Below are 26,306 nucleotides of genomic sequence, written 5' to 3' on the forward strand. Positions count from 1 at the left end.
TGTACTGAATAGTTTCGGGCGAGTTCATCTGCCTTACATTTACCTGTAATGTTTCTATGGCCCGGCACCCAGCAAAGGTGAATTTTAAACTGTTGTGAAATATCCATTAGAGGGGTGGCGTACGAATGGTCGACAAAAAAAATGTCGACTGGCCAACTGAAAACTTTACAGACTCTTAAAATGTCGACTGAAGTTTGATCGACAAAAAAAAAGTTGCCCATTTAAATGTCGACTATAAAAAATGTCGACTGAAAAGTTGTCGGTTAAAATGTCGACTGTTGTAAAGAAAAAAACAAGAAACTCTCTCTTTAATGTTGAAACTCAATTTTATTTTTAATTCAATGATATACTATACACAACATTAACAGTTAACCGAGAGTGACTTGTTGATCGACAGTGACAGCGGCGCCGCATGCATGTGAACATCATTCACTTTGTCACTGTCGACCTTTTACTAGTCGATATTTTCAAAATCGACATTATAAGAGTCGGCATTTTGTTCGGTCGGTATTTTTATCAATCGACTTTTCGACAATCGACATTATAATGGTCGACTTTTTTAAATCGACATTTTAAAAATCGGCAAATCGTACCCAACCCCCATTAGAGATGATCGTTAGTAATGGACTGTTATAGAGTTTGTAGAAACAGAGTCCAGAGATTTGTTAGCGGCCTGGCTATCGGAGAAAATACGGATATCAGATGTTGATTTTGCGTTTTCTTTAAGCCAGGACAAGACTTTTTTTATCGCCAAAAGTACCGCCTGGGACACAATACAATGATTGGGAAGACGTTTTGCTGAAGGGTTTGGTGGAGGTGTGTACTTTGAACGACTGAAATTAAGTCCATCATTCCGCAATGATATGGAAACAAGAAACAAAAAAGTAAAAATCTATGAAAACGAAAATTTAGATGGAATTTTATTACCACCGTTTTCTAGCTATAACTTTGAGGTAGTTAAGGACTTTGTGTACCTGACCCCTCTATTAACACAGACAACAACACCAGCGCTGAAATCAAACGGAGAACAACTCTTGCAAATTGCTGCTTCTTTGGACTAGGAAGGCCATTGAGCATATAAATCACCATCTATAAGACACTCATCATCCCGGTTCTCATATATGACGCTGAGGCCTGGACCCTGTCAAAGGAAGATGAGAGCGTCTTAGGATGCTTCGAGAGAAAAATTTTTCGGGTGATCTTTGGTCCCATACACATAGATGGAGAATAGAGGAGAAGATAAAACGACGAACTGTACGGGCTGTACAGCGACACTGACCTAGTTAGCAGAATTAAAGTCAACGCTCGAGCCCGGAAGGTCTTCGAATCCAATGCCGAGGGACGGCGCAGTAGAGAAAGACCGCGACTTAGGTGGCGCACTCAGGTGGGTGAAGACCTCAACCAACTTGGCGTGCGAAACTGGAGGCAGCTAGCTAGGGACCGAGCTGGTCCGCCTAAACTGTAGCGCTACCTTAAGTTAGTTAGTAAGTATCTTTTCAAAAATTTTAGATTATGGTTAATAATTTATTTCATCTTATAAGAAATTTTGTTTTCAACATTTTGCAAAATTTTGAGAAAAATCGAATCTACATTTTTTTTCAACAAGATAAAAACCTAAGAAATAATTAATAATAGTAGCTAAAAATTGGTTTTCGACTGAAATATCTTTAAAACATTTTTAGATTATGGCTAAAGAATATTTTTATCTTATATAAAATATTTTTTCATATTTTTATTCGGTCTAATTGTGAGAAACTGACAGTTTTTTGTACAAAAATAAAACATAAAAAAACAGCACTAAAACTTGGTAAAAATGTATTTTCGACTCAAATATCATTCCAAAATTAAAAAATATTTTCTTCAAACTTCTTTAATCTCACACAAAATATTGTTTTTCAGATTTAGTGAATTTGTCATAAAAAAACAACGTCCGTTTTTCATAAAAACTGAAATCTAGAAAAAATAGTACTAAAATTTGATAAAAATTAATGTTCGGTTCTCGATATCTGGTGAATAATAAAAGATATTAACTTTAAATTAATTGATTTCATGGAATTTGTAAAATATTGTTGGTAATTTTTAAATTTTTAAGAATAATTCAATTGACAACTTTTTTTTTAACAAAACACGACAATTTACAAACCTTTGAAGCAAGACAAATCGAAATTTTCAAAAACTGTCAATTCAATTTTCACAAAATTATACCAGATGTTAAAAACGTTATTCTTCGTTGCACAAAATTATTTTGGAGATAAAGTAATTTTTTGTTTGAAAAATTTTCGAGTAGACGAATATTTTTGTTTCACTATTTTTGATTTAAAAAAAACCGTTTATTGAAATGTTTTTTCACGATAAAATATATAATACACAATTAAATTCTAATCCCTTACATTATTGATTCGTGAGATATTTAGGGTTAACCAAAATTTGCACTTTTTTTAAATTGCCACGGTAAAAAAACACCTACTCAATTTTTTTGACAGTCCTTTTTGCATTTTAAACAATAATTTCTTTCAAGGAAATCATCAATTCTGTATCCTTTACAACATTCGAGCAAAAGAAGACTGCTTTCATCTAATTAGTATTTGTTTATTACATCTTTACAATGCACGAATAAATTGAATTATTAATGCACATTTTTTAAAGTTGATTGTGTTGAATTTCAATTCTAGAAATCTCATAATAACTGAATTGATGTGAATTATATGTTTTTAAAAATCGCTCTTTGCATATACATGTTCCAATATTTACTTTGCCAACTGAGTTGATGGGTATGGCTTAGCTTTCAAATTCTTAATGTTTATATGAAAACTGTATTGAAATTATGGGAAATGAAACGAAATACTTACTTACTTACTTGCCTTACAAATTTTAATATTATACCAGTTTTTAAGTAAAGTGTTTGCAACCCTTTAAAAAAGATTAAAGTTCATACTTTAAACAATTTCGTTCCTATTATAGAACTTCAATGAAAAGAGTAACTGGAAAATTCAGAAAATTTCGATCGTGGGAGTGTTTTGTTCGATTCCAGGAACAGTTACCGTCTTACAAATTTATTCCTGAAACAATTTGGTTGTTTCCATATTGTTGGCATAACAACGGTCCTAAACTATCAATATACAAAAAATCCATAATGGTTAATTCGCAAACTCCGATAAAAATATAAGGTAATTTTTGGCATGGTGGCCAAGTGCGAAATTAAACTTAAATCGAGCAATAAAAGTTTTCCATGAAATGCTAAACAGCCTTTTTTTAAACCAAATATATCAGGAAAAATTCCTTAGCCATCTATTTTTACCACTACCAATTATTTGAATTTAAATTTCTCCAACAATAATATCAATCCAATAAAATTTATTTTCAGTGTTCTATTGCCTTTTCTCTGTACCTACATTAATTGTTCGAAGAATATTATTATCAGAAAATTTGATTGCTAGGAAAAAAAAAAGAGAACATTCTAACAATCAATCAAATATCTAATCCCGACAATAAACAAAAGAAAAACTATTGTTCTTTTTGCTTCCCTTATACATTATTTTGTATGTGTTAATTAACGTCATAAAATCAACACTATATTCAATCTGATGAAATGTGTTCCAAACATTTATCATAAAATGATTTGAGGAGAGAATCGCAATTTGTGTATTCATAAAGAAAAAATAGAAAATAAAACTAACACTGTGGCGTATACGTATTTATTTTTTATTTTTCTCATATTGTTGATAAATACTTTAGGAAAATAGCTACTACAGATAAAGAAGAGTGTTTTATCGCCGTTTGAGTTGAGAGTAGTTTTTTATGACTTTCATGTGGTTTAGGAAATAAAATTCAACACTTTCATATTCCTTTTCCAACGCATAGGAAATCACATGAATGATTCACAAAATGCTTAAATTTGTATAGGGATGTTTTGATCATTTTATAGTTTTAACTTGATTGTGTTGAATTTCCTCAGAAACATTGTTTTCCGGATTAGGAGTGCATTGAAATACATTCGAATTTTCAGGAAACATTTATATACGTAATTAAGATTCTTAACACAAAAATTGCAAACAAAAAACAAAACTCATACTGGAACACAATTTTCAACACGTGCAGGTCCCTGAAGCTGCAATGTTAAAATAGTTTCGTTTAATAAAGAGAGGTAGGTGGCTGTCAAGACAGAACTCAAAACACTAACAGAATTAGTACATTATTATCTTTCTGTGACATTAATGCTATCGAGCACCCTGTAACTCTACTATACTACTTTTTCTAAACATGCAATATGCTGAAATAAATGAGATTGGTCGACAAATTTTTCTTACTGGCAATACAATTGAACTTTCTTTGAGTTTTTGTGGCCTTTATATAGAGCCGAAGTACCCGCAGCGTGATGGTTAGTGCGTTGGACTGTCATGCAAGGGGTCTTGGGTTCAATCCCTGCCTGTGTCACCTAACTTTTTTCACGGTTACTGCCTCTTGCGAGAAATTGACAAATCCTCTAAGAGTAATTTCTGTCATGGAAAGTGATTTCTCAAATTATCAGTTCGGATTCGGTAATAAACTGTAGGTCCCTTCCATCTCTGACAACATTACTCGCACACAGGAATGGTTGAGAGTTGTAAGTCACTAATCCTTGTTTCTTCATGAACTGTTGCGCCATCCAATTTATGTATTTATTTATTTTTTTATAAAGCCAATTTTGAGATATTCCTTTTTTAATTTAGAAAATCAGGTTTAAAACACATTTTGGGGCTATCTTAATCTATGAATTATCTTTTGTCCAATACAATTCGTGATGGTTTCCAAATCTATAATTCCTTTTTTCAATACTCAATTGAAATATTTATATTTTTTAATATAATGTTTGAAAAATATGCATAAATTGTAAGATTTCAACTGACCTAAAAAAATCTTAAAGAAACGTTTAACCATTTTAGATAATAAAACAAGTTTCAATAAAAAAAGCCAAAACGGTTTGTAAGTAAATTTTGCTCTTGTAAAGTATATATTGTCTACATGCGTAATTCTTTTGTTAAGTATTTGAAATATATTAAAAATTATAAAAACAATGTCGAAAACGGGTGTTTTAAAAACTTTACCAAATAGGACAAAATAAAATTTAGTTCAAAATCAACACTAAAAATTAGCCACACAACAATTTTTTTAAAGTTAGTTAAGAACTTCTCCCAAAAACAAAGGCATTTTGTCGACCTGTGTGATTTTTCTAAACTATTAAACACGAGTTTAAGTATGGCTTAAGAGCGATAACCAACATTTGTTCATTATTGGCAATTATTGGTAGAAAAATTTGAATTTGAATTTGAAAAATTGTTTTACGTATATTCTGCATAAATAAGTCCATATAAAATATAAAGACTAAATAGAGATAAATCATTTCCGGATTTTTACTTAAGGTGGCGCTACAGTCCTGTGTGAACTAGGGCCTATTTCCGGATTTTTGGTCCGGGATAAATATTCTTTTTACAAATAAATTTCAAATTGAACATTTTTGATATTTCTATTTACATGTTTCAAGTTTCCTAGCAATACGTTCGTCTGTACATGCAGGATGCCTTTTTTAACGGTGTCTCATACAGGGTCTGGCAAAAAACCTTCTTAAAGCTATTTATAGATAAAATGGTATTCCGTGGTGCTGTTTTAATTTCGTCTGACGAGGCCAATTTCCATCTATCGGGTACTGTAAATAAACAAAATTTCCGATACTGAGCAACAGAAAACCATCAAGAAATTCATCAACGACCACTTCACAGACCTTATGTGACAGTTTTGTGTACTGTTGCTGAATTTGGTGTGTTAGGTCCATATTTTTTGGAACAAAATGGGCAAAAATTTACAGTTAATGGGGATCGCTACTCTCACATGATTGAGACCTTCCTCCAACCAAACTTAAATCAGTTTACTAGGAACCACAAAGAAGTCTGGTTCCAACAAGATGGATATGGGAGATCTTTTTGCTGGACCCTGTATGTCCAGAAACGACTTTTAAAAATACACAGTTTGTGGTGTTTTTACTTACAACATGTAGGAACTAAATGGCAATTATTGCATTCGTAAAACATTTTGAACTCGTAATTTTAGTCAAGCATGATATTATGGCAATATTACTCGCACACAGGAATGGTTGAGAGTTGTAAGTCAATAGGCCCTAGTTCTCAACGGACTGTTGTGCCACCCGATTTATTTATTTTTATTTATGATATTATGATGGTAGAGAAGTCGGCAAAAGTGGGTCCTCTGATTCAGTCCGATTCTTATTTTGCCTTCATTTAATGAAAACAAAATATAACCGTTTTTGTTTTTAATTTTTCACAAGAGCTTATGAACCGATTTCAATAATGATTTTTCTTTAAAATTTCTGAAATTAATCAATATTTTTTAAGAAATTGTAAATAAAAACTGACAAATTTTATACCTTCAAAACCCACTATGATAACTTCACATCCCATCTGTCGATTTGTCTTGCTTAAATCTTTGTAGGTTTTCGTGTTGTGTTCAAAAAGTGTTCAGTTGAATTATTCTTAAAAATTACCAACAATATTTTTCATATAATGAAATAGTTTAGTTTTTGTTAGGTTTTTTTTTTTTAACTTTTAAATTCGATTTTTCCCAAAATTTTAAAAATAATATTTTTGAAAAGGTAAACGTAGTTTAAAGCCAATATTTAAAATGTTTTAAAAGATATTTGGGCCGAAAATCAATTTTTATCAACTTTTATAGTTTTTTTTTTGTTTAGGTTTTTATTTGTTTGTAAAAAACTGTCACTTAGATTTTTCTCAGCATTTTATAAATGTTGAAAACAATATATTTTATGACATAAAATAATCTCAAAGTTTTGAGAATATATTTGAGTCCAAATTCAATTTTTACCAACTTTGAGTAATGTTTTTTTAGGTTTTTTTTTTTATAAAAAAACTGTCAATTTAATGTTTTTGAAAGTTTTACTAGATGTTAAAAACATTATTTTTTGTTGAACAAAATTGTTTTGGAGAAAAAACTATTTTTTATTCGTAAAATTTTAGAGGTGACAATTTTGTTCAGTTTTTTTGTTGATTTATAAAAAAAGTTAATAGGAATTTTTTATAAAAATATATTCGTTTGGTATCAAGTTACGATTTACAATATACAAATTAATTAAAGTCTTTAGTGTTTGTTTGTGTGAGATATTTAAGGTTAACCAAAATTTTCCCATTCTTTTTAAACTGTTGGCTGTAGGGAAGTGGGAAGTTTTTAATGGGAAGTTAATTCAACATTTTCGTTATACCATACCATACAAAACTTAATGAACGCTTTATTAATCAAAAAAAATTGAAAAAAAATAAATGTCATCTCGATATATTTTACGAATAAAAAATGATTTTATCTCCAAAATAATTGTATGGTTCGCAAAATATAGTTTTTGACATCTGGCAAAATTTTGAGAAAAATCAGTTTTTTTATAAAAATTATAATCTAACAAAATTCTCGATATCTCATGAAAAAAAATTAAAAAAAATTATTCCATTTTTCTTCGTTATACTCGTATAAGAAATAAAAACTTCAATAAATGCTTCTAAAATTGGTAAAAATTGTGGTTTGGCTAAAAATCTTGTTAACAGAAATAGATTTCGTAATTTTTTAGTTAATTTTTTGGAAAAATTCAACTGATGACTTTTTGAACAAATCACAAAAACATACAAAAACAGATAAGAAATGGTTTCCGACTCAAGTATTAAAAGAACAAAGAAAGATATTGACTTGAAATTATTTATCTCACACAAAATATTGTAAGAAATTTTTTTGTTAAAGTTTTCAGCAGGGCAAATCGAAAGGAGGAATTTTAATTCATTAGTGTGGGTCACATCCCAGCCTTTTTTTTTACTTTTTTCTATATAACATTTATTTGCAATCACTAGAGTTTTTGGTTCTTCAGATATTTAAGTTGAAGCAAAATTTTCATTCTCTTTTTTAAATTGCTATAGTAAAAAAAACATCCTTTTAATTTTGTTGAAAATCCTTTATGCATCGTTTTCTGTTATTATAAGTATAGCCGAATTTATTTAATGTTGATAACATTACTGCTTCTTAAAATATGTGCGGTAAAAAACGGTATTCCGTACGAGCGTACGTAAGCATAAGCACGTATACACAGATATCTATAAAAACACGAGATGCTAAATTCGACAAATCGGACGGATTATAATTACTTTTTATAGGAAGTTTATAATTTTCGACTCGAGCTTCTTGAAATTAAATGATTTTGAACTACAAAAAAATTGATTGAATTTTAAAGCGATTAAAGCCTTATTAAGAACTGTAATTTGGAATACATTATTATTTGGAAAATAAGAATCATAAGAGTCTATATTAATAAAAGAGTGCTTTTGTAAAGGTTGTCAAAATTATTTAATATCTACCAGAACATCCTCAAAAAATACTAATTTTATATAAGTTAATAGAAATTTGGGGTGTTTTAAGAAAATTATTTTACTTTTTTAGTGTTCAGAATAAAGTCATGTTCACCTCATAAGTATGTTCAAAGACAAATGACATGAACCTAACATACTACTGCCCATCTTAAGAAAACACCCATTATATTTTCAGCAAAGAACAGGTTAATCAATTTTCTTATTAATATCTCTGTGATTCCATTTGTTTCTAAATTCTCATATATAATCATATATTAAGAAAGTTTTGGGAACCGGTTTCCAAAAGAGGTTTAATTACTTTGACTTCCACTAAAAAAATCTCCTTTTTAGATGAGATATTGTAATGAACTCTTTTGTTTCTTATTTAATACACAAAATTTAACACGCCATGTTCCTAGTTCTATTAAAATTGGGTGGCGTAACAGTCCGTTGAGAACCAGTGCCTAGTGACTTACAACTCTCAACTATTCCTGTGTACGAGTACTGTTGTCAGAAATCCAAGGGACCTACAATTTTAGGCCGAATCCGGACGGCTAATTTGAGAAAGCACTTTTTCATGACAAGAATTACTCTTGAAGTATTTGTCAATTCCTCGCAAGTCCAAGTTCCAAGTTCTATTAAATCAACAAAAAAACCTTATACAATCCTATAAGATTTTCTTTTCAAATTATTGTAATAGATAATTATATTGACAACCTTGAGCTTTATACAATGAAGTATTTTCTTGATTTTATAAACTTATTTAAATTTAAAGAAGTTAAATGATGGCAGTCAAAAGAACAAACATTAAACGTGGCGTTTTGTTGTGGTATCATTGTGCTGAAAACATGTAATAAGATTATAGCTTACAGCAGCTTGATACTTCTAAACAAAATGATTTTAAGCACAAAGTTACAAGTTCAATATCTTATGCAATCAATTTGTTTAATATAATATTTAGTAAAATTCAATAAAATTTGAAACAACTACGTTTTCTGATTTAAATTTTTTTGCACCTCAATTGCTCTGTCCATTTTTTCATTGACAAAAACTATTCTTAGATAAAAACAATTTAACCACACTTTAAATAAATAAAGCTTAAAAAAGTAATACCATCTGGATAATAAAAGCAAAACAAAATTAATTCAAAAATCACTGAAAAGATGTTTTATATAATAAAAAATACTTAAACCAATGCAATATGGCTTACAAAGTGCAAGTAGAATCATGATCTAATTAAGTTATCTAATTTATCTGCCTTAAAGATTTTGAGATTTTTTTTGTAGGTTTTAAATTCTCTGTTTTAAAGAACTTTTTCAAATCACTCCTTAATTTTATGTTCAAGGAAAAACAAAGCGTAATATAGACAGGCCGACAAAACTCGGATACTGAACGTTGTCATCTCTCTATCATCATAATTTAAGTTCTACTTTTGTTTAGAATTCATCGAATACTTGTTAAAATTTTGCAAACAAAAATTAAAAAAAAAATAAAACTAAAAAACATACATTCACAGCGCCCTTGGTTCAATTCATCCCATACAACTAACTAAATGAAAAACTTGTGTTATATTTAAACAGTTTGATTAAATGCCCCATCTTTAATCAATCAAAAACTTTGACATCTTTTTTAAGTTGAAAACATCAAGATTAATAAAATTCGCAAGTATACACAAAAATATAAAACTTACTGTATTAACATACAACATAGAATTTTCAAACATGTTTCATTCCACTGTTTTCAAATGTAAATCCAAAATATTATCTGCTGGTCACTAAGGCGTATACGTAATTTTTTTTTTTCAATTAAAATTTTAAAAAACTTTTTCACTGATTCATTTCTATACACAGATTTTCGATTTTAAATTTGTATTCACTTCACAGCATCACTAGTTTTTAATAAAAGTCCATGTCCATCAAATAAATAGAATCCCTGCAGAGATCAAACTTCAATGATTATTGAAAGAGGAAAAGAAGATAAAGCTAACTTTAATTAAAAACAAGAAATATATTTATTGGTTCCAATGGGAAATTGCACTCCCTGTCTGTCTCTTATTTCAAATTACAATTTGAAAACCAGACGCAAATTCCCAATGCAATTGCAGTAAGATTTCTTAAACTAGAACAAAATCAATAGATTTGAATTTAAAAGTTTCTACTTGGAGAGATTCTGTCTCTTTGATGTTTTAATTAACATCATAGAAATCGCAGTTGCTTTTATTTTTATTTCTTGTAATATCACTTCACAGATTGTAAATTTTCAATTTCAATTTCAAATCAAATAACAACCGGATGTTGGCAATAATTAACATCATCGATTTTCGTTATTTACACTTCAACTTTAGCATTTACACGACTCAATTACGAAACACGGACATTATTACGTGCGGGCGCCATCAGTTTTTATCGCGGCCAATAATCGTCGTTATGGTTTTCTACGTGAGTCGTTGTTTCCGTCTGTCTCAATCAACAGCCCGAACACGATTAGAATCGAATTTGATTTTGTTTGACAGAGTCGTGTGTTGTTTGGTGAAATACATTTTCAGAGCTTTCTTATCAGTGGTGGCGTGGGAAAGACTTGTATCCATTTCAAGATTGAAAACGTTTGAAAGACACAATCTTTTCTTTGCGCAGGATCTTTTCTTTTTCATAAACAAAACACGCTGAGGACGACTTTTTTGCTAACACAAAATTGATAACAGTACAAGGATATCTTTTGTCCAAGGATAAAGTCAGATTAACCTTCGCAACACGCATTTTGTTTTTCTCAGATAAAGCGAGGAAAACAAATCGAAATAAATTAACCCTTTTCAAGGTTTCCTCGACATTGTTGGGTCAATATAATGAAATCATCATTTCCCTCAAACACTCCTGGGATTTTCATTTTCACTTAATTTTTTTTTGGGATAATCTTATTATATTGAATAAGTTTTGGATACCAACTGAATCTGTTAATAATTATTGGGGTTTTCATCTTCCAAACAAAAATCCACAAGAAAAGACTATTTTTAGAGAAAATAAAATGAATTTTATTATCTCTCTGGCCCAGTCCGAGGTGGTGAGTTAAATGAACATCAATTTTAAATTTATGAAGATTCGGTTGAATGGCTTTACTATACCTCGAAAAATGAGTAAACAAAATTGTATGTTTGTGCTCTTATTCAGGTCTTCGGGGTTATTTTTCAAGTTCTTGGAATTTTAAAGATAATTGTTTTTATTTGTTTTTTTTTTTGTTAAGACGAAGAAAAAAGCAAGGACCTGCCAGACAACCAATATAAAGGAGGTCTTAAGGGTAATATAGTAAAAGGTATACATTGTTTTTGAGTACCCATTAAGCATTCTCTGTGTTTCTGTCTGGTGCTTTGAATTCAACCTAGGTTTTGAAAAGGGTGCGTGTTGTTGCATATTTTCATATCAAATCAACCACTTTTATGCACACATTTTATTAAAAAAAAATAGAATTTAATTCGCGTTTTATTTGTGCATTTATCTCATGACGAATAAATACAATTCTTTGAATGTCATTGTCATAATCATTCCAACTCGTGTGAGTGCTTTTTATTGAATTTTATATCGACACAAAATTTTATAAAATTCGTTTGATTTCTTTTAATTGTTTGTCCTTTTATAGTCCATAGTAAGGTTAATTGGAAATTCGTGCTAATTGAACTGAACGTGCGTCGTCGTTGCGTTGACGCGTTTTATGGGTAAAACACCCGCAATTACATTTTGTAATTTTTTAGCGTGTGTAAAATTGATTAAAAATTTCGTAGTATTTTGTTTTATTTTGTACACGATGAACGATTATTTTTGAACTTCAAATGGAGGTAGGTAATGTTCTTATTTACTTATTTTGAGTGGTGGCCTAACTACAAATGAAAAACGAAAAACGAACTCGTTTGAATCACTTTGGCATTTAATTTAGCAATTAAATTTAATTTTAAAGGAAATTCTGTGTACTTTTGGAAGAGTAGTTACGCATTTTTAATTAGAAAATTTTATATACGTAAGTCTTTGATATTTGTTGTTTTCTTTTCTGAAGTGAAATGAAAAAAGAAATACAAATTAATGGAAGAGTTTTTCGTACTTTGGTTTTACTTTGAATTTCGGAAAGAATCTTAAGGGATAAAACTTTGTAGATTTTAGATGTTAGAATTTTTGTTTGAAGTACACATACGAATGTTCTTGAAGATTAAAACACGATTTTCAAAGATTATGTGCAAGGAATTGAAGTTTAAGCAGTAGAGTTGTTAAGTGCCGTAAGATTAATTTCTCAGAACTTTTTGGTGGTTGTAACATCAGTTTCTGTTTGTAAACTTTTTAAGTTTAAAAAATAATTTCGTCTAAGTTTTCTTGAGCTAGAAGGTTTTACAATTGGAAACTTAGTCAGCTGTCAGTTCTTGTCACATCTTCACATTTAAAAGTTAAATAATGCCTTGCGATTTCAAACAGCAAGTATAATATGTTTTGGATAAGCTGAGAGGGATGAATGTAGCTACAAAGTTTACACTCCGTTTTACTAACGATAATTTGAAAAATCAAGAGAAGAGACACTTTATCTTTTAACTATACTGCCATCAAAACGGCTGCGTACGGCCAAAAGCACTCTGCGCCAAGAATGATCACTATAACTACTAACACCGTCCGTCGTTGGTTGGTTGATGGGAAGATATCATACGGAGCTTTTGTTTTTGAAGACCTCTCACGTTATAGTAACAAAATAAGTTAGTCAGGGTCAGTTATATTTTTTGTAGGATATTACGGCTGCTACGGAGGTGGGAAAAGCGTTTAGAGCTGATGCGGGAGGCATACGCATCGAAACCTTCATGGAAACGGGTGTAAGCATATGTTACGCAGCCATTACTCAAAGTAGGTAAAAATTTGATTTTCACTCAAATATCTTTTCGAAACTTTGAGATATTGGCTTTAAACTGCATTTGTCTTTTAAAAAATACTGTTGTCAATATTCAGTAAAATTTTGAGAAAAAAGCAATTGACAGTTTTGTTTACAAAATAAAAACTTGAAACAAAATTTAACAAAAGTTGGTAAAAATTGATTTTCGGCTCAAATATCTTTTCAGAACCTTGAGATATTGGCTTTAAACTACTTTTATCTTTCAAAAAATATTGTTTTCAACATTCAATAAAATTTTTAGAAAACCAAATAGTCAGATTTTTTACGAAAAACTAAAAACTCAAATGAAAATTTAACAAGAGTTGGTAAAAATTAGTTTTCAACTAAAAATCTATTTATTAAAATTAGATCTTCAAACTATACTATTTCTTTTTATGAAAAATATTGTTGGTAATTTTAAGATTTTAAAGAATAATTCAACTGACAACTTTTTTAACTCACCAAGAACACATAAAAACTTTTAACCAAGAAAATCGACTGACGGGATGTGAAGTTATCAGTGTGGGTCGCATCCCAGCCCCTTTTTTAAACTGTATGGAGCTGGATTGAATATTCAATGTTCACTGCACGTGAAGACGCCATGGCAAAGTCGAACGTTTGGGTTTCGTTCTTAACATTTCATTTTTCAATTCGTTTTGTTGAATCTTAAAGGGTCAAAGTTACACCAAAACGCTATATTGTGTTGTTGATTGAAAAATTTTCTGTCGCAGCAATTGTCATTGTAGGTGGGGCTGATTCCTCGTTTGAAGGTTAAATGGGAAGTTGTAGAAGCTCATCATGACTTAATACATTGGATTCAAATTATGGCACTTAGTCCTGAGGAATTAGTTCAACATCAGAAATAGTTCTCAATATATTCGAGGATTTCAGAGCACCAATCAACTCATCTACGTTTTCTCTGGTAGTCGAGAGACCCAAAGAAAAATTGCCGATGTATTTATAGAGTCCTAAATAAGAAAAATATTGTCTTGATCCAAGTGGATTGAACTGAGAATTACGCTATATGAGAAGGTCTACGTCTGATGGATCGAATTAAAATTATTAGTGTGATCATTAAAGAATTGAAACTGTGTGGGTCGCTCAAGAAGAAATAATTGAGAATTTAACTGCTCTAGCAAGTTTGAGATTTTTTCTTTAGATGTGAAAGAAAAACTCTAAGTCTATGCCTTACAATCAATGAAACATTTTGGGTGGATTTTGTGAAGTTATCAAGAACATACAACAAAAAATGTGCAAATTGGTCTTGGAACATTTTATGAGAACCAAACGATTAAAATTTAGGGGTGCTTTGTACTTGGGGGAAATTTAAAAATGTTGACTTTAACAAATCAGACCAATTGTACAATAATTCCCAACGGAAAGTTGGAAGTAAATAGAAAATACATTTTTAACACTTTAATAAATAAGAAAGTAGGCGTTTCTGAACTATATTGTTAATATTTCACATCTCAAATTTGATATCATTTGTTCAGCCTCTTTGACCCAATTCCCATTTAAATAAAATTAACACCCTTAAGTTGAAAAAACTCAAATGATATTGTGAAAGGAAATCTCAGGTAAGTAACATGAACTCTACCTTTTGCAAACCACAATTTAACAGTTTATTTAAAATTAACTTATTTCAATTAAAATGCATTTGATCAGAAGAGATATTAAAACAAAATTATTGTAACGTTGTTGTGAAGAAGTGTTTTTCATTGTTACTTTAAACTACTGTGTAAACTTTTAAATCATTTTTACTTCTCAGGTCTCGTTAGGAGTAGATGGAAAACAACATTTGTTGAACTCATCCCCCAGAAATGTGAATCCTTCTTACTCAATAATTTATCCACTGATTGCACTTACATCACTTCATTCCAACGTCATGGATACGCTGCTGCTTAATTATCAGTTTAAGAAATGTCAAGAACATCAAAAGCCTCTAAATAATCTGCCTTTTCCTGAGTGTTTTGTCAACCCTCAAACTGCACGACTATAGTGGAATCAGTCTCCTTAACATTTCTTACAAAATCTTAATTGCCGTAATATGTGCACGTTAACAACCGATAGGCTCTTATCAGTGCATTTTTGAACTAGAAATGTTCACTATTGATCAACTATTCACTTTACGATACATCCAGGAAAAAACGCATCAAATCGACACCCACCTACACGACATAGATTTCAAGGCCGAATATCTACAGGGACTTACTGTATAGCTCCATGTGTAGTTTTTTATCCCTGCCAAACATTGTCCTTGAAAGAATAGTGCAGAGCTCCCACGTTAACGACAATAACTTAGCATGATGTCAAAAGGGCTTTTGTTAGTAATGAGGCAGAAGCGGCAAACATCGGTTGAGTGGTTAATGAGAGTAAAACAAAGTGCATGCTGTCATCAAGAAAGGACCTCCAACATTAATGTCTCGGTCAAAACGTCATCATCGACAGGCGTAACTTTGAGGTAACTTTTTCTACCTAGACTACGTAGTGAACACAGAAAACCAAAGCGCTTAGATCACACGAAGAATTAATTTCGCTAACAGCTTGTTATCCTTGGACTAAGAAAATAATTGAGTATTTAAAAGCCCTTGTTCGAGCAGCTAAAGTGTCGCTATATAAGACCATCAGCAACTCCATCCTACGATACGGTGAAGAAGCATGGACCATGACAAAAGCGGATAAAAGCACCTTGGAGCGTTTCGAGAAAAAAGTTGTTCACGTGAACTTCTGTCTGGATGCATTGAGATGAGTGCTGGAGAAGATAGAACGACGAATGAACGGGCTGTACAGTGTACAGCAACGTAGACTTAGACGGAAGCTTAAAAGTCCAATGTCTGAGATTTTTGGGTCACGAAGAGCGCATGGGAACCCACTCTGGCTCTAAAGTCTTTGAGTCCACGCACATAGGACAGTACGGTAGAGAATGGCCGTGGATAAGGTGGCACGCACAAGTGGAAAGTGACACCTACCAAGTGCGGAACTGGCGATATCTAGCTGGGGACCGAACTAGATATAGAAGTTTGTTTGATGAGACCTTAGTTCAAACAGGACTGCCGGCTACCCTTAAGTAAGAAATTAAATGCGGTTTTCACAGCAATACGTCCACTTGTGATCTTTTTGTATATTTCACCAAAAAGTCTTTTCATCGTTTTGGAAAAAGTAAGATTATTGTACATGGTATTTATAGAGCAATTGATAGGGTTTGGCATCAGCCTCTTTTATAGAAAAGTGGCTTCGATTTTCACGAATCCCTCCTTCATTGGATTAGTAATTAACTTTCGGATTGTTCAATGCAAGTGATATTGGATGGGTTCAAGTCTGAAAATCACAAAAAAAAATGCTGGTGTACCACAGGGTTCTGTTCTATCTCCAACATTCTTTCTCATTTGTTTTAATGACCTCCTGTCTGCAAATCTTATCCAATACATTGTTTTGCTGACTATAGTACTCTTAGCTTTTCATATTTATTTTCAGATTCACACTTCTCTTCTTCGGATGTGAAACTGCAAGGAAAAATGATGGTAAGCTTATTAATTTCCAATCTTAATTCTTTAATGGGAAAGAAGAACAAGCTTGCAATTAATGCCAAGTGCCTTGAAAACTCAATGCCCTCTTTATTTTTAGGTTAGGTTAGGTTAAAGTTTGAGTACCTTACGAAACGTGAGAGGCTGATTATGCTGATATGATATAGATCGTTAAAGAAGAATTCTCTTAGGTAATTCTAGCGTTTTCAAACTAAAGCAGGGTATGTACAGATCAGATGAAGAACTGTTTCCTCCTCTTCCTTGTCCATACATCATTTGAGAATACGCCTAGTCTCGTGGCGTGCTTTCCTATTAGACTGTGTCCGGTTATGACACCTATTATCGAGCTAATATGCGATCTGCTTAGAGATAGCACCATAAACGTTTTAAATTTATTGTTGGTCTACAAGACATGCGATTAACTTGCATCTCTGGGCTGGTGGTCCTGCAACCTACCTAAGCCTCTTGGACAGTATAGAGCATTTAAATAAATTTGTGATAATATCTTCATTGGTTCAATAATGTTGCTTGAGCAGTTCACCCCTTAAACATTTCAACCTTAATACTCACGCTTCAAAGTATACTCATCAGTACACCTTCGAACACAACTTCTGACGTGCAGTCAAATATAGAGATTCCTTTTTTTTTGTATTTCAAATCCATTGCAATATTCAGAAATTCAAAACCAATGTGCACTGATACTTGCTTTTAAACCCCCTCTCCCTTTACCAATGCTCATACTGTGCCTATGGGCAATAGGGGCGCTAATATCTCCTTGAGTGTGCGCTAACTATATAAAACAAACAAAATTTAGTTCTCTTAAATTGGTTCTAAGCAAATATTTTTCAAACCTTAAATTGATTCTCTTGAAAAATACCTAAGAAATCCTTAAGCCACTAACCTTCTGAACAAAAACTTCAAATATAGGAAATGTCCAATTAATGGACCTTTATTATCTTCTTTACATAAAAAGATGTCATTAAAAAGTTTGACAGTTTTTTTAAGGCGGAAATTTAATAAGCTGCTTTATATAATACGAACATGAGAATTTTTAATAATGTTTTTTAAGGAAAACTTTTTATTCGTTTCAACTATTCCCGGAACATATTATATTAAATTTCTTCAATCATTGCAGAAGCTTAAAATTAAATATTTTCAATTGTAATCCTTAGCAGTAAACATACAACTTTTAATGCATGCGAACATCTATACATTTATTTCTATTCCTTAATGACAATTGGTAGAATGACATGAATTAGAATTTTAGTGATGAAGCCACCATTATGTCCCCACATATTTTATGCAACGAGGATAAAGACGATTAGATATGAATTTCGATATTAATGAACATAATTTCAGCATTCACCACTTAATTTAGAACGTAACTTTGTTCAATTTATTTTAAGCTTCATACATTTTCAAAATCTGTATCAGATGCTTTATTCAGGTAGACGGTATCATTGGCTACATCATAAACTTATAGAAGGAAATTATTAGTTCTTGTTTAAAAAGTCATTAAAAATCTATAACGGAAAGTAAAACAAAAATCAATCTCAAGAAGTTTTAAAATTTGCCTGTTATACCAGGAAGAGTATTAAACATTTTTCAGATAATTATGCTAACCTTATAAAAGATTCTTAAAAGAAAAAACTAAGTTGAGAACATTTTTATCAGACGCCAACAAGGAATGAAATAAGTAGGTCGAAAAAGTTTGATAAGTAGGTACTATAAATGTAGGTACATATATAAAATCCACCTTAACTGAAATTCTTAAAGAGTGGCTTTGTTGAAAGAAACTTATAGTTTGGAGTACAATTTTTCCATCACTGAACTTTCACGTTGGGTTGGCATTAGAAGAATACCTTCGAGTGGGTTGTAGTGAAACTTTCATTGGTTATTTTTTAATCTATATAAAAGATAGAGGAAATCATTTTCTTTTTTTGTAGTTTAGAAATGGCAGTGTTTTTAATTTTTTTATAAGGATAAACTTAAATGATGAAATTGAATTCTAAGAATCTTGCTGATTATTTCTTTTCCTGAAGTCTCCTATCATCAAATGAAAATGCGTACAGATATATTATTGAACATTTTTAATACCAATTTTACTGCAAAACTAGTTTTAAGTTGATTTTGAGTTTTTGATTTTTAAGATAATATAAAAACCATATGTTGAAAGATGAGGATAAAACTTATGAATTTACGAACAAAAATCGATTTTTTCTCCAAAATAATTGTATGGATTGAAAAATTACGTTTTCTACATATTGTGAAATTTTGAGAAGAAGCGAATTGATATCGACTCAAATATCTATTCAAAAATTAAAAATATTGTTTTCAAAATAATTGTATCTTATAGAAATAAAGTCCAACGTTCAGCTAGCTTATGTAAAAGCGGATCGCTTCACACGACCCCATATGCGGCACTGAAGACCTTACTCTACCTAACACCTCTTGACACATTTAGCAAACAAATAGCTGTAAGCTCTTCTATACGCCTTAAAGGTTTGTCATAGTGGACTAACAACAACACTGGCCAGTCCGTAATTCTTTGGTATTTAGAATCAATTCCAAAGCACACAGACTACACCATCCCCAACTGCAATTCGACAGAAATTTCCAGATTTCTATACCTCCCAGAACTTTTTGGGAGCATAGGACATTCCTGGAAGATAGGTCGATCCATTTCTATACAGATGGTTTAAAGGCTGAACTTTCGGCGATAAAAGAAATCTTGTCCTGGCTTAAAGAAAACGTGATATCAACATCTGATATCAGCATTTTCTCAGATAGTCAGGCTACTATCAAATAATTTGACTCTGTCTCTACAAATTCTTTAACAGTCCATAATTAAATCGATCATCTCTAATGGAGTTGGCACATCAGTTCAATATTCACCTTTGCTGGGTGCCGGGCCATAAATCCTTTTATAAAAAATCCAATAGTAATGAAAATTCACGAAAAATAGTACGCAAAAATGATAAAAATTTATATTCAATTTTAGATATCTTTTGAATAAATGAAGGCATACATTTTAAAATGATTTCGTTTTATTCAAAATTTTATTATTACTTAAGATATTGTTCTCAGAAAAATCGAATGCTACTAAAATTGGTAAAAGTTGGCTTTCGATGACAGATCTCGTTTAAATAAATGGTTTTTGAAATCAAACTATGTGTTTCGTGATATGCAAAATGTTATTGGTAATTTTGGTAACTGACAACTTTAACAAAATAAAAACATTAAAACCAACGAAAATAAGAAAAAACTCATAAGAAATGGTTTTCGGTTCCAGTATTAGGATAACAGAGAAATATATTGACTTCAAATTATTCATCTCACACAAAATATTGTTAACTTTCCATATTAAGTTATTGTAAAGGGTCCGATTTGTCGAATTCAAAATGTTGACATTGACGTTTCAAGGTCCCTAGAGTCGAAATAAAAGATTTTTAGAAAGATGTCTGTTCTTGCGTGTGTACGTACGTTCGTACGTTCGCAACGTTTTTTCGTCATCCATAGCTCCAGAACCAGAAGCGATATCGACTTCAAATAAATTTTGTTATACAGATGATAATACAGAAAGATGCAAAAAGGTCTTTCAAGAAAATTTGTAATGGTTTTCTTACCATAGCAGTTTAAAAAAAAGATGAAAATTTTGGTTAACCCTAAATATCTCACGAACCAATATTGCTAGAGACTTAAATTAAATTTTATATAATATATTGTAACGTCATACCAAACAAGTACATTTTTTGAAAAATCAAAAAAAAAAAACTAAAAAAAAAATTTGACACCTGGACATATTTACGAACAAAAAATACTTTTTTTATAAAAATTCAATAGTCCGTTTTTTTATAAAGTAATAAAATCTTCAAAAAATAGTAAGCAAATTTGGTAAAAGTTTGATTATCGGTTCTTGATATCTCTCAAGTTATTTCATTCATCCAATTTGTAAAAATTTAAGAAATTCTACTAAAATCGGTAAAAATTGGTTTTCGACTAAAAATCTATTTAACAAAAGTACATTTTCAAACTAAACTATTTCTTTATATGAAAAATATTGTTGGTCATTTTGAAATGTTTAAGAATAATTCAACTTACAACTTTTTTAACCTAACACGCAAACCTACAAACTTTTATGCAAGATAAATCGACAGACGTGATGGGAAGTTATCAGTGTGAAAGTTAAAACGAAGCGTTCGCTCTCATTGCTCAATAACATAACGTCAATATATTGTATAGAATGTCATATCATATTTCACTTTCAGAAAGCAAAAAGAAATCCTTACATTAAAAGTGAAATTAAACAAAGTGGTTCGCTTGTTCACAATTTGAGCAACCAGCATTATGGCGTAAAAAACATTGAAATAAGTCCACCTCTTGCTTCTCTGCCTGGGCTCACTTTAGGATTTGAAGTAGGTGTGAGGTTGAGTGTATGCAAAGTTTCTTTAAATGCCAGCATCATGCCCCCATACAAAAAAAATATTTTGAGCGTTACAAACAACTAACAATTTGGATGTTCTTTTATTTAAAATTCTATTTGGGCGTTACGACATTCGCTTAGGGGCTTTTTGGCAATTTTGTTTTAACTTTTGTGGGATGTGTGACCAATTTTGGGCTTTATGATATTCTAGGATCTTAGCGTTATTATTATATGTGAAAAGGCCTAAAATATTATTTAAAAAGGAAGTCAGAATGCAACCCACATTGAGAAATTTTTATTTGTATCTGCTTGAAATTTTTAAATGGTATAATTTGTTTAAAATTAATTTTCTTTATCAAGTGAAATTGAAAGAGTAGATTTAAGTTTAAATTATTTTATGTGACAAATTTTGAGTACTTTCTCACAATTGTAGGTCTCAAACTCACTGAAGATCAATGCTTCTTGAGACGTTGAAACATGTTTTTGGACGTTTATAAAAAGTAATCCTAGAGTAACATGGATATTTTTGGACAACTCTCAGAGCAGCTCTCCTGGAACAATATCGAAACTTAGAGATAGACCCAGAGCTGTCAAGTACAATGTCAGACCGAAACATCTTCCGAATAAGAGTTTTGATGATTTTTATGACGATTTGGTTCAACTCAATTTGAGGTTGAAAAGTTCCAAACCTACTAAAGAAATCATCGAGCTTATTAAACTTAACGTTAAAGGAAGAATAGGAGTTACTTTCGTATGAGAAGTCCTGGCAATAACAATACGAGTTCTTTTTTTCATTGATTGACGTGAGGGAAGGGTGTAAGGCTCAGGGAACACGATCTTTTCTTTGGGTAATCGAAAATCAAGTTCCACAACTCTTAATACATTATAATATATTTTTTCGAATGACAGCTTCGAATATTTAAAACGTAACACCGTCCATTTTCGGCAACAAGATCCTTCCCCAGCGATGAGGAAGGACGAACGTGTTCTAGCAACCCGTCCTTGAATGGTCTGAACGACCTGTAGCGGTTGGATTCAAAACAAGTTCGGGTGTGAAAGGGAACATATGCCAGAGTGAATCGAATCATAGAAAGGTGCTTGTAGTTATTTTGTTTTTAACTTCTAGTTAACAACGAGACTGGTATCCATGCAAATATGAAAAATTTAATACTTTATGAAAAAGTTCACTCGGGTGTATACTTGTTATTTTCATAGAAGGAATAAAATTGATTTTATTCTAATAAAAAACATAAAATAAAAGTATGGCTTGTTACACAATCAGTGACAACTTCAAAAAATATTTATAAGAATACTTTTTATTAGATAGTTAATAGTTTTTTTATCCTCAAGATACTTGAGTCGAAAATCAAAATTTATATCAGTTCTTAGTTATTTTTTGGAGGTTTTTTTTTTTTTGGTGAAAATAATTGTCCTTAAATGAATTTTTCCCAAGAACTATATAAACATTAAATAAAATAATTTTGATAGAATCAAACAATTTCGATAGTTAACAGTCTCATTTTTTGTTTTCGACACATTCGAGTCAAAAAACAAATTTTATTGAAACATTATTTTGTATTTGCAACAATATTTATTATAAAATGAAATAATTTTTAAGGCAGCAACATTATCAACTTCCCATAGGAAGTTATTGTAATGGGTCCGATTTTTCAAATTGAAAATTTTGACATTTCTCGACGTTCTTAACGTTTTTTAAGATATCGATTTCAAATAAATTTTGTTATACAGATAATAAGGCAGAAAGATGCAGAAAGAGCTCTCAAGAAAATTGCGTAAGTGGTTTTTTTACCATAGCAGTTTGAAAAAAAGGTGAACATTTTGGTTAACCCTAAATATCTTACAAACCAAAAACGCTAGAGACTTGAATTAAATTTTATATAATTTATTGTAACGCGATATCAAAGAAGTATATTTTTTGAAAAATAAAAAAAAAACTGAAAAAAAAATTGTCACCTCCAAAATTTTACGACTTAAATATGATTTCATGTACAAAACAATTTTGTGCAACGAAGAATAATGTTTTTGACATCTGATAAAATTTTGAGAAAAATGGAATTGACAGTTTTTTACAAAAACTTAAAAACCCTAACAAATTTAACAAAAGTTGGTAAACTCAAATATTTTTTTAAAAATTTAAGATAATAGTTTCAAACAAATTTTTTTACAAGAAATAAAAACCTAAAAAAAAATGTATAAAAGTTGGTAAAAATTGATTTCCGACTCAAATATCTTTTCAAAAATTAAAAATAATGTCTTCAAACTTTTTTTTATTTCACAGAAAAATTTTTGTTCCATACTTAGTACTTTTAAATATAAAAATCAAACAGTCCGTTTTTTCATACAAAAATAAAATCTATAAAAAATAGTACGCAAATTCAGAACAAATTCTTGGTAACTCTTAAATTAATTGCATTCTTGTCGAAAATTTAAGAAATGCTACTAAAATTGGTAAAAATGTGTTTTCGACTAAAGATATTTTCAACAAAAGTAGATTTTTAAACTAAACTATTTTTTGATATGAACAACATTTTTGATAATTTTATAATTAATAATTCAACTGACAACTTTTTTAACCCAACATGAAAACCTACAAACTTTTAAGCAAGACGGGATGGGAAGTTATCAGTGTGTATTACATCCCAATGTCTTTTTTTATTATTAAATATCCGTTATATTTTTTTATTTATATATCCGTTAATTTTTTCAAAGAATCAAATAAATTTTCTTGAAATTTAAACACATTTTTGAACACTTACAAACTAGAACCCTTAAATTTCTCAAAACCAAACAAATCGACGTATGCCACTTTCAAAAACAACGACTCATTTAAAAACTCTTTAAATTCAATATCATACAATATTGTCTACAATAAATGTTTCAAAAGTTAATGTTGTCTTATATCAATGTTTATCATTCAAAGCTTAAAGTTCAACAACACTAAAGACTACCCTTTATTTGTTTTGACTTTGAGTTTGTTTTTATAAGCAAAGAATAATTTTAAGAACTGAAATATCTCGACGATATGAATTAATTTTTCATGTAACCGAATAATCTAAATCAACGTTTTCATTTCTGTATAAGAATATTTAAAGCCTTTTTGCCTCCAAACTTGAGCATAACTTTCTCCTAAGGCACGTTTAAATATTTAATCGAGCAAACAACTGATTAGAAAAAGAACTGCCTGTAAATATTTTGAGCACATAAAAGATCAAAGAGCACAGTGATACTTCAAATTCTATTTAAAGAACTTGACTCCAGGCAATTTGTACCAATTTTATTGCAGTACAAATTTTGAAAAAAAAAATGGTTTTAATTTTCAATCTCAAGAAAGTCAAATCCATTATTGTTTTGAAGATATCTGGTTGACTTTATTAATGACTGACACTCTAATAGACCAACTTATTAAAAATAAAAAACAATCTTAAGTTAAGTTACTAAAACCTCCTTCATCCATGAGTATTCACCAAATCAGTTAAAACATTGATTTAAGACTTATTTGTTTAAATAGTTTTAATTTTTCTCAAGTTGTTATCGAATGAAAAAGAATTGGTCATCTAAAAATCCCTAATTTATTGTTCCATATATTCAGGCACTTAAGCAAAGTAAAAATATCTCAATCACAAAATATCTCGAAAGGCAAAGTATAAAGTTTATTTATTCACACTCGAAAAGTTTATAAAGTTACGCATAAATATATACAAAGTATATACAACTTGTATAAACCCCCTCGAAAAATTATTTCCTCATTAAAAACAAAAAATAATTAAAACATTTAAACCCGACGTGCTATAATACTTATTTTGCTTACTCGTGGCCCTTTCTCTTTCCCCAAAGTGATGTACATACATACATGACTACATTTGTTTATTGATTCCATAAATGATGTGGTTTGTTAATGTATTTATCTAAACGGTTAGCTCAAAGTATTCACAACACTTTCAAAATATTTACAAAAATTTGCATACAACAATAATTTCTTAGAGCAGTAAACAATTTATTTAATAATATAATTCTTACCATGTTATGGTCTTGGCTTAAATTCTCGAACATGCCCCTAATTTTATTTTAAATAAACTTCCATATAAGTGGGACACTGTTGCGTATACGCATTTTTTTATTCTTTAATCGCACACACGAATTTTTATTTAAATGCAATTATTATTCCCGACACACATGAATGACGAATTTTCATAAATCAAACATTAATTAAATTCACCTTTAATCAAACGCACAATTATTACTAATTATTATTATTTGTGCTTTAGGAAGCGCCACATCATCCAGACAGTAAGAAAAGACAAGAGGTATTAATTACTGATATCCATTTGTAATTAAGTTTCAATATTTTATTATACTCTGCTATTGAAATTGAAAAACTGTAATAAATTCAGATCGATGTGATGATGCAGCTTTTAATTGGGAAACTATTAGTTTTCCTTATTTGAAATTTTCATTGACAAGCAACCGCAATTACAGACAATAATAATTATTATTATTTTCTGGTACCATCAGTTGTTGTAGTTGTTGGCAATTTTAATTATGAACTTAGACATCCACAAATAAACACTAAAATTTAATTTTCTTTCATATTTTATAATTTAAATCTCTTAAAGAGGAAAATTTTATATTTTTTCTTTTTCTTGAAAATAAAATTCACAATTTATTTGATTTTCACCTTCACTTTATTTACACGACACGAAAATACCGACGATTAAATTGCGTGAAAGTTTTTTTGTTTTATTTTGTTTTGTTTTAATTTATTGAAATACCTACGCAAATATTAATATAAACAACAATTTCATAAATCAAGCACGAAAACTTCATCCTCGTCAACATCGTATCGTCAGAATAATTCGACTATTTCGGCCGAGAGATCGAAACCGTTTAGTTTGAGATGCAAGAAACATTTGATATTTTGTAAAAATAATATTTTAAAGGTGAAAATTTTGGAGCTTCCTTATCAATAGAATACACAAAAGCTCAACATGTGGAACCTAGTTGAATGTGATTGAAACAATTTCTACGCAGACTCCTTATTTTCATTCATAAAACAAC

At 30.3% G+C, this 26,306-nt stretch overlaps 1 protein-coding gene across 7 annotated transcripts in view; it reads right to left on the minus strand.

The window, feature by feature from the left end:
• Positions 1–26,306, minus strand: part of LOC129940234 (neuropeptide F receptor) — a 233,005-nt gene that overhangs the window by 126,198 nt on the left and 80,501 nt on the right. For 5 of the 7 annotated variants that reach the window (XR_008780643.1, XR_008780642.1, XR_008780644.1 and 2 more), the window contains exon 1: positions 25,269–26,119. The exons of 1 other annotated variant lie outside the window; for it this stretch is intronic. Coding sequence is in view for 3 of the 6 variants with exons in the window: in XM_056048492.1 (XP_055904467.1) it covers positions 25,269–25,301 (33 nt within the window). In the remaining 3 variants the exon portion in view is untranslated. Of the gene's footprint in view, positions 1–10,080; positions 10,855–25,268; positions 26,120–26,306 lie in introns of those variants that run through there. One more of the 7 variants, XM_056048494.1, reaches the window with a different exon arrangement.

The sequence above is a fragment of the Eupeodes corollae genome, chromosome 1 (genome assembly GCF_945859685.1).
Source record: "Eupeodes corollae chromosome 1, idEupCoro1.1, whole genome shotgun sequence".
NCBI lineage: Eukaryota > Metazoa > Arthropoda > Insecta > Diptera > Syrphidae > Eupeodes > Eupeodes corollae.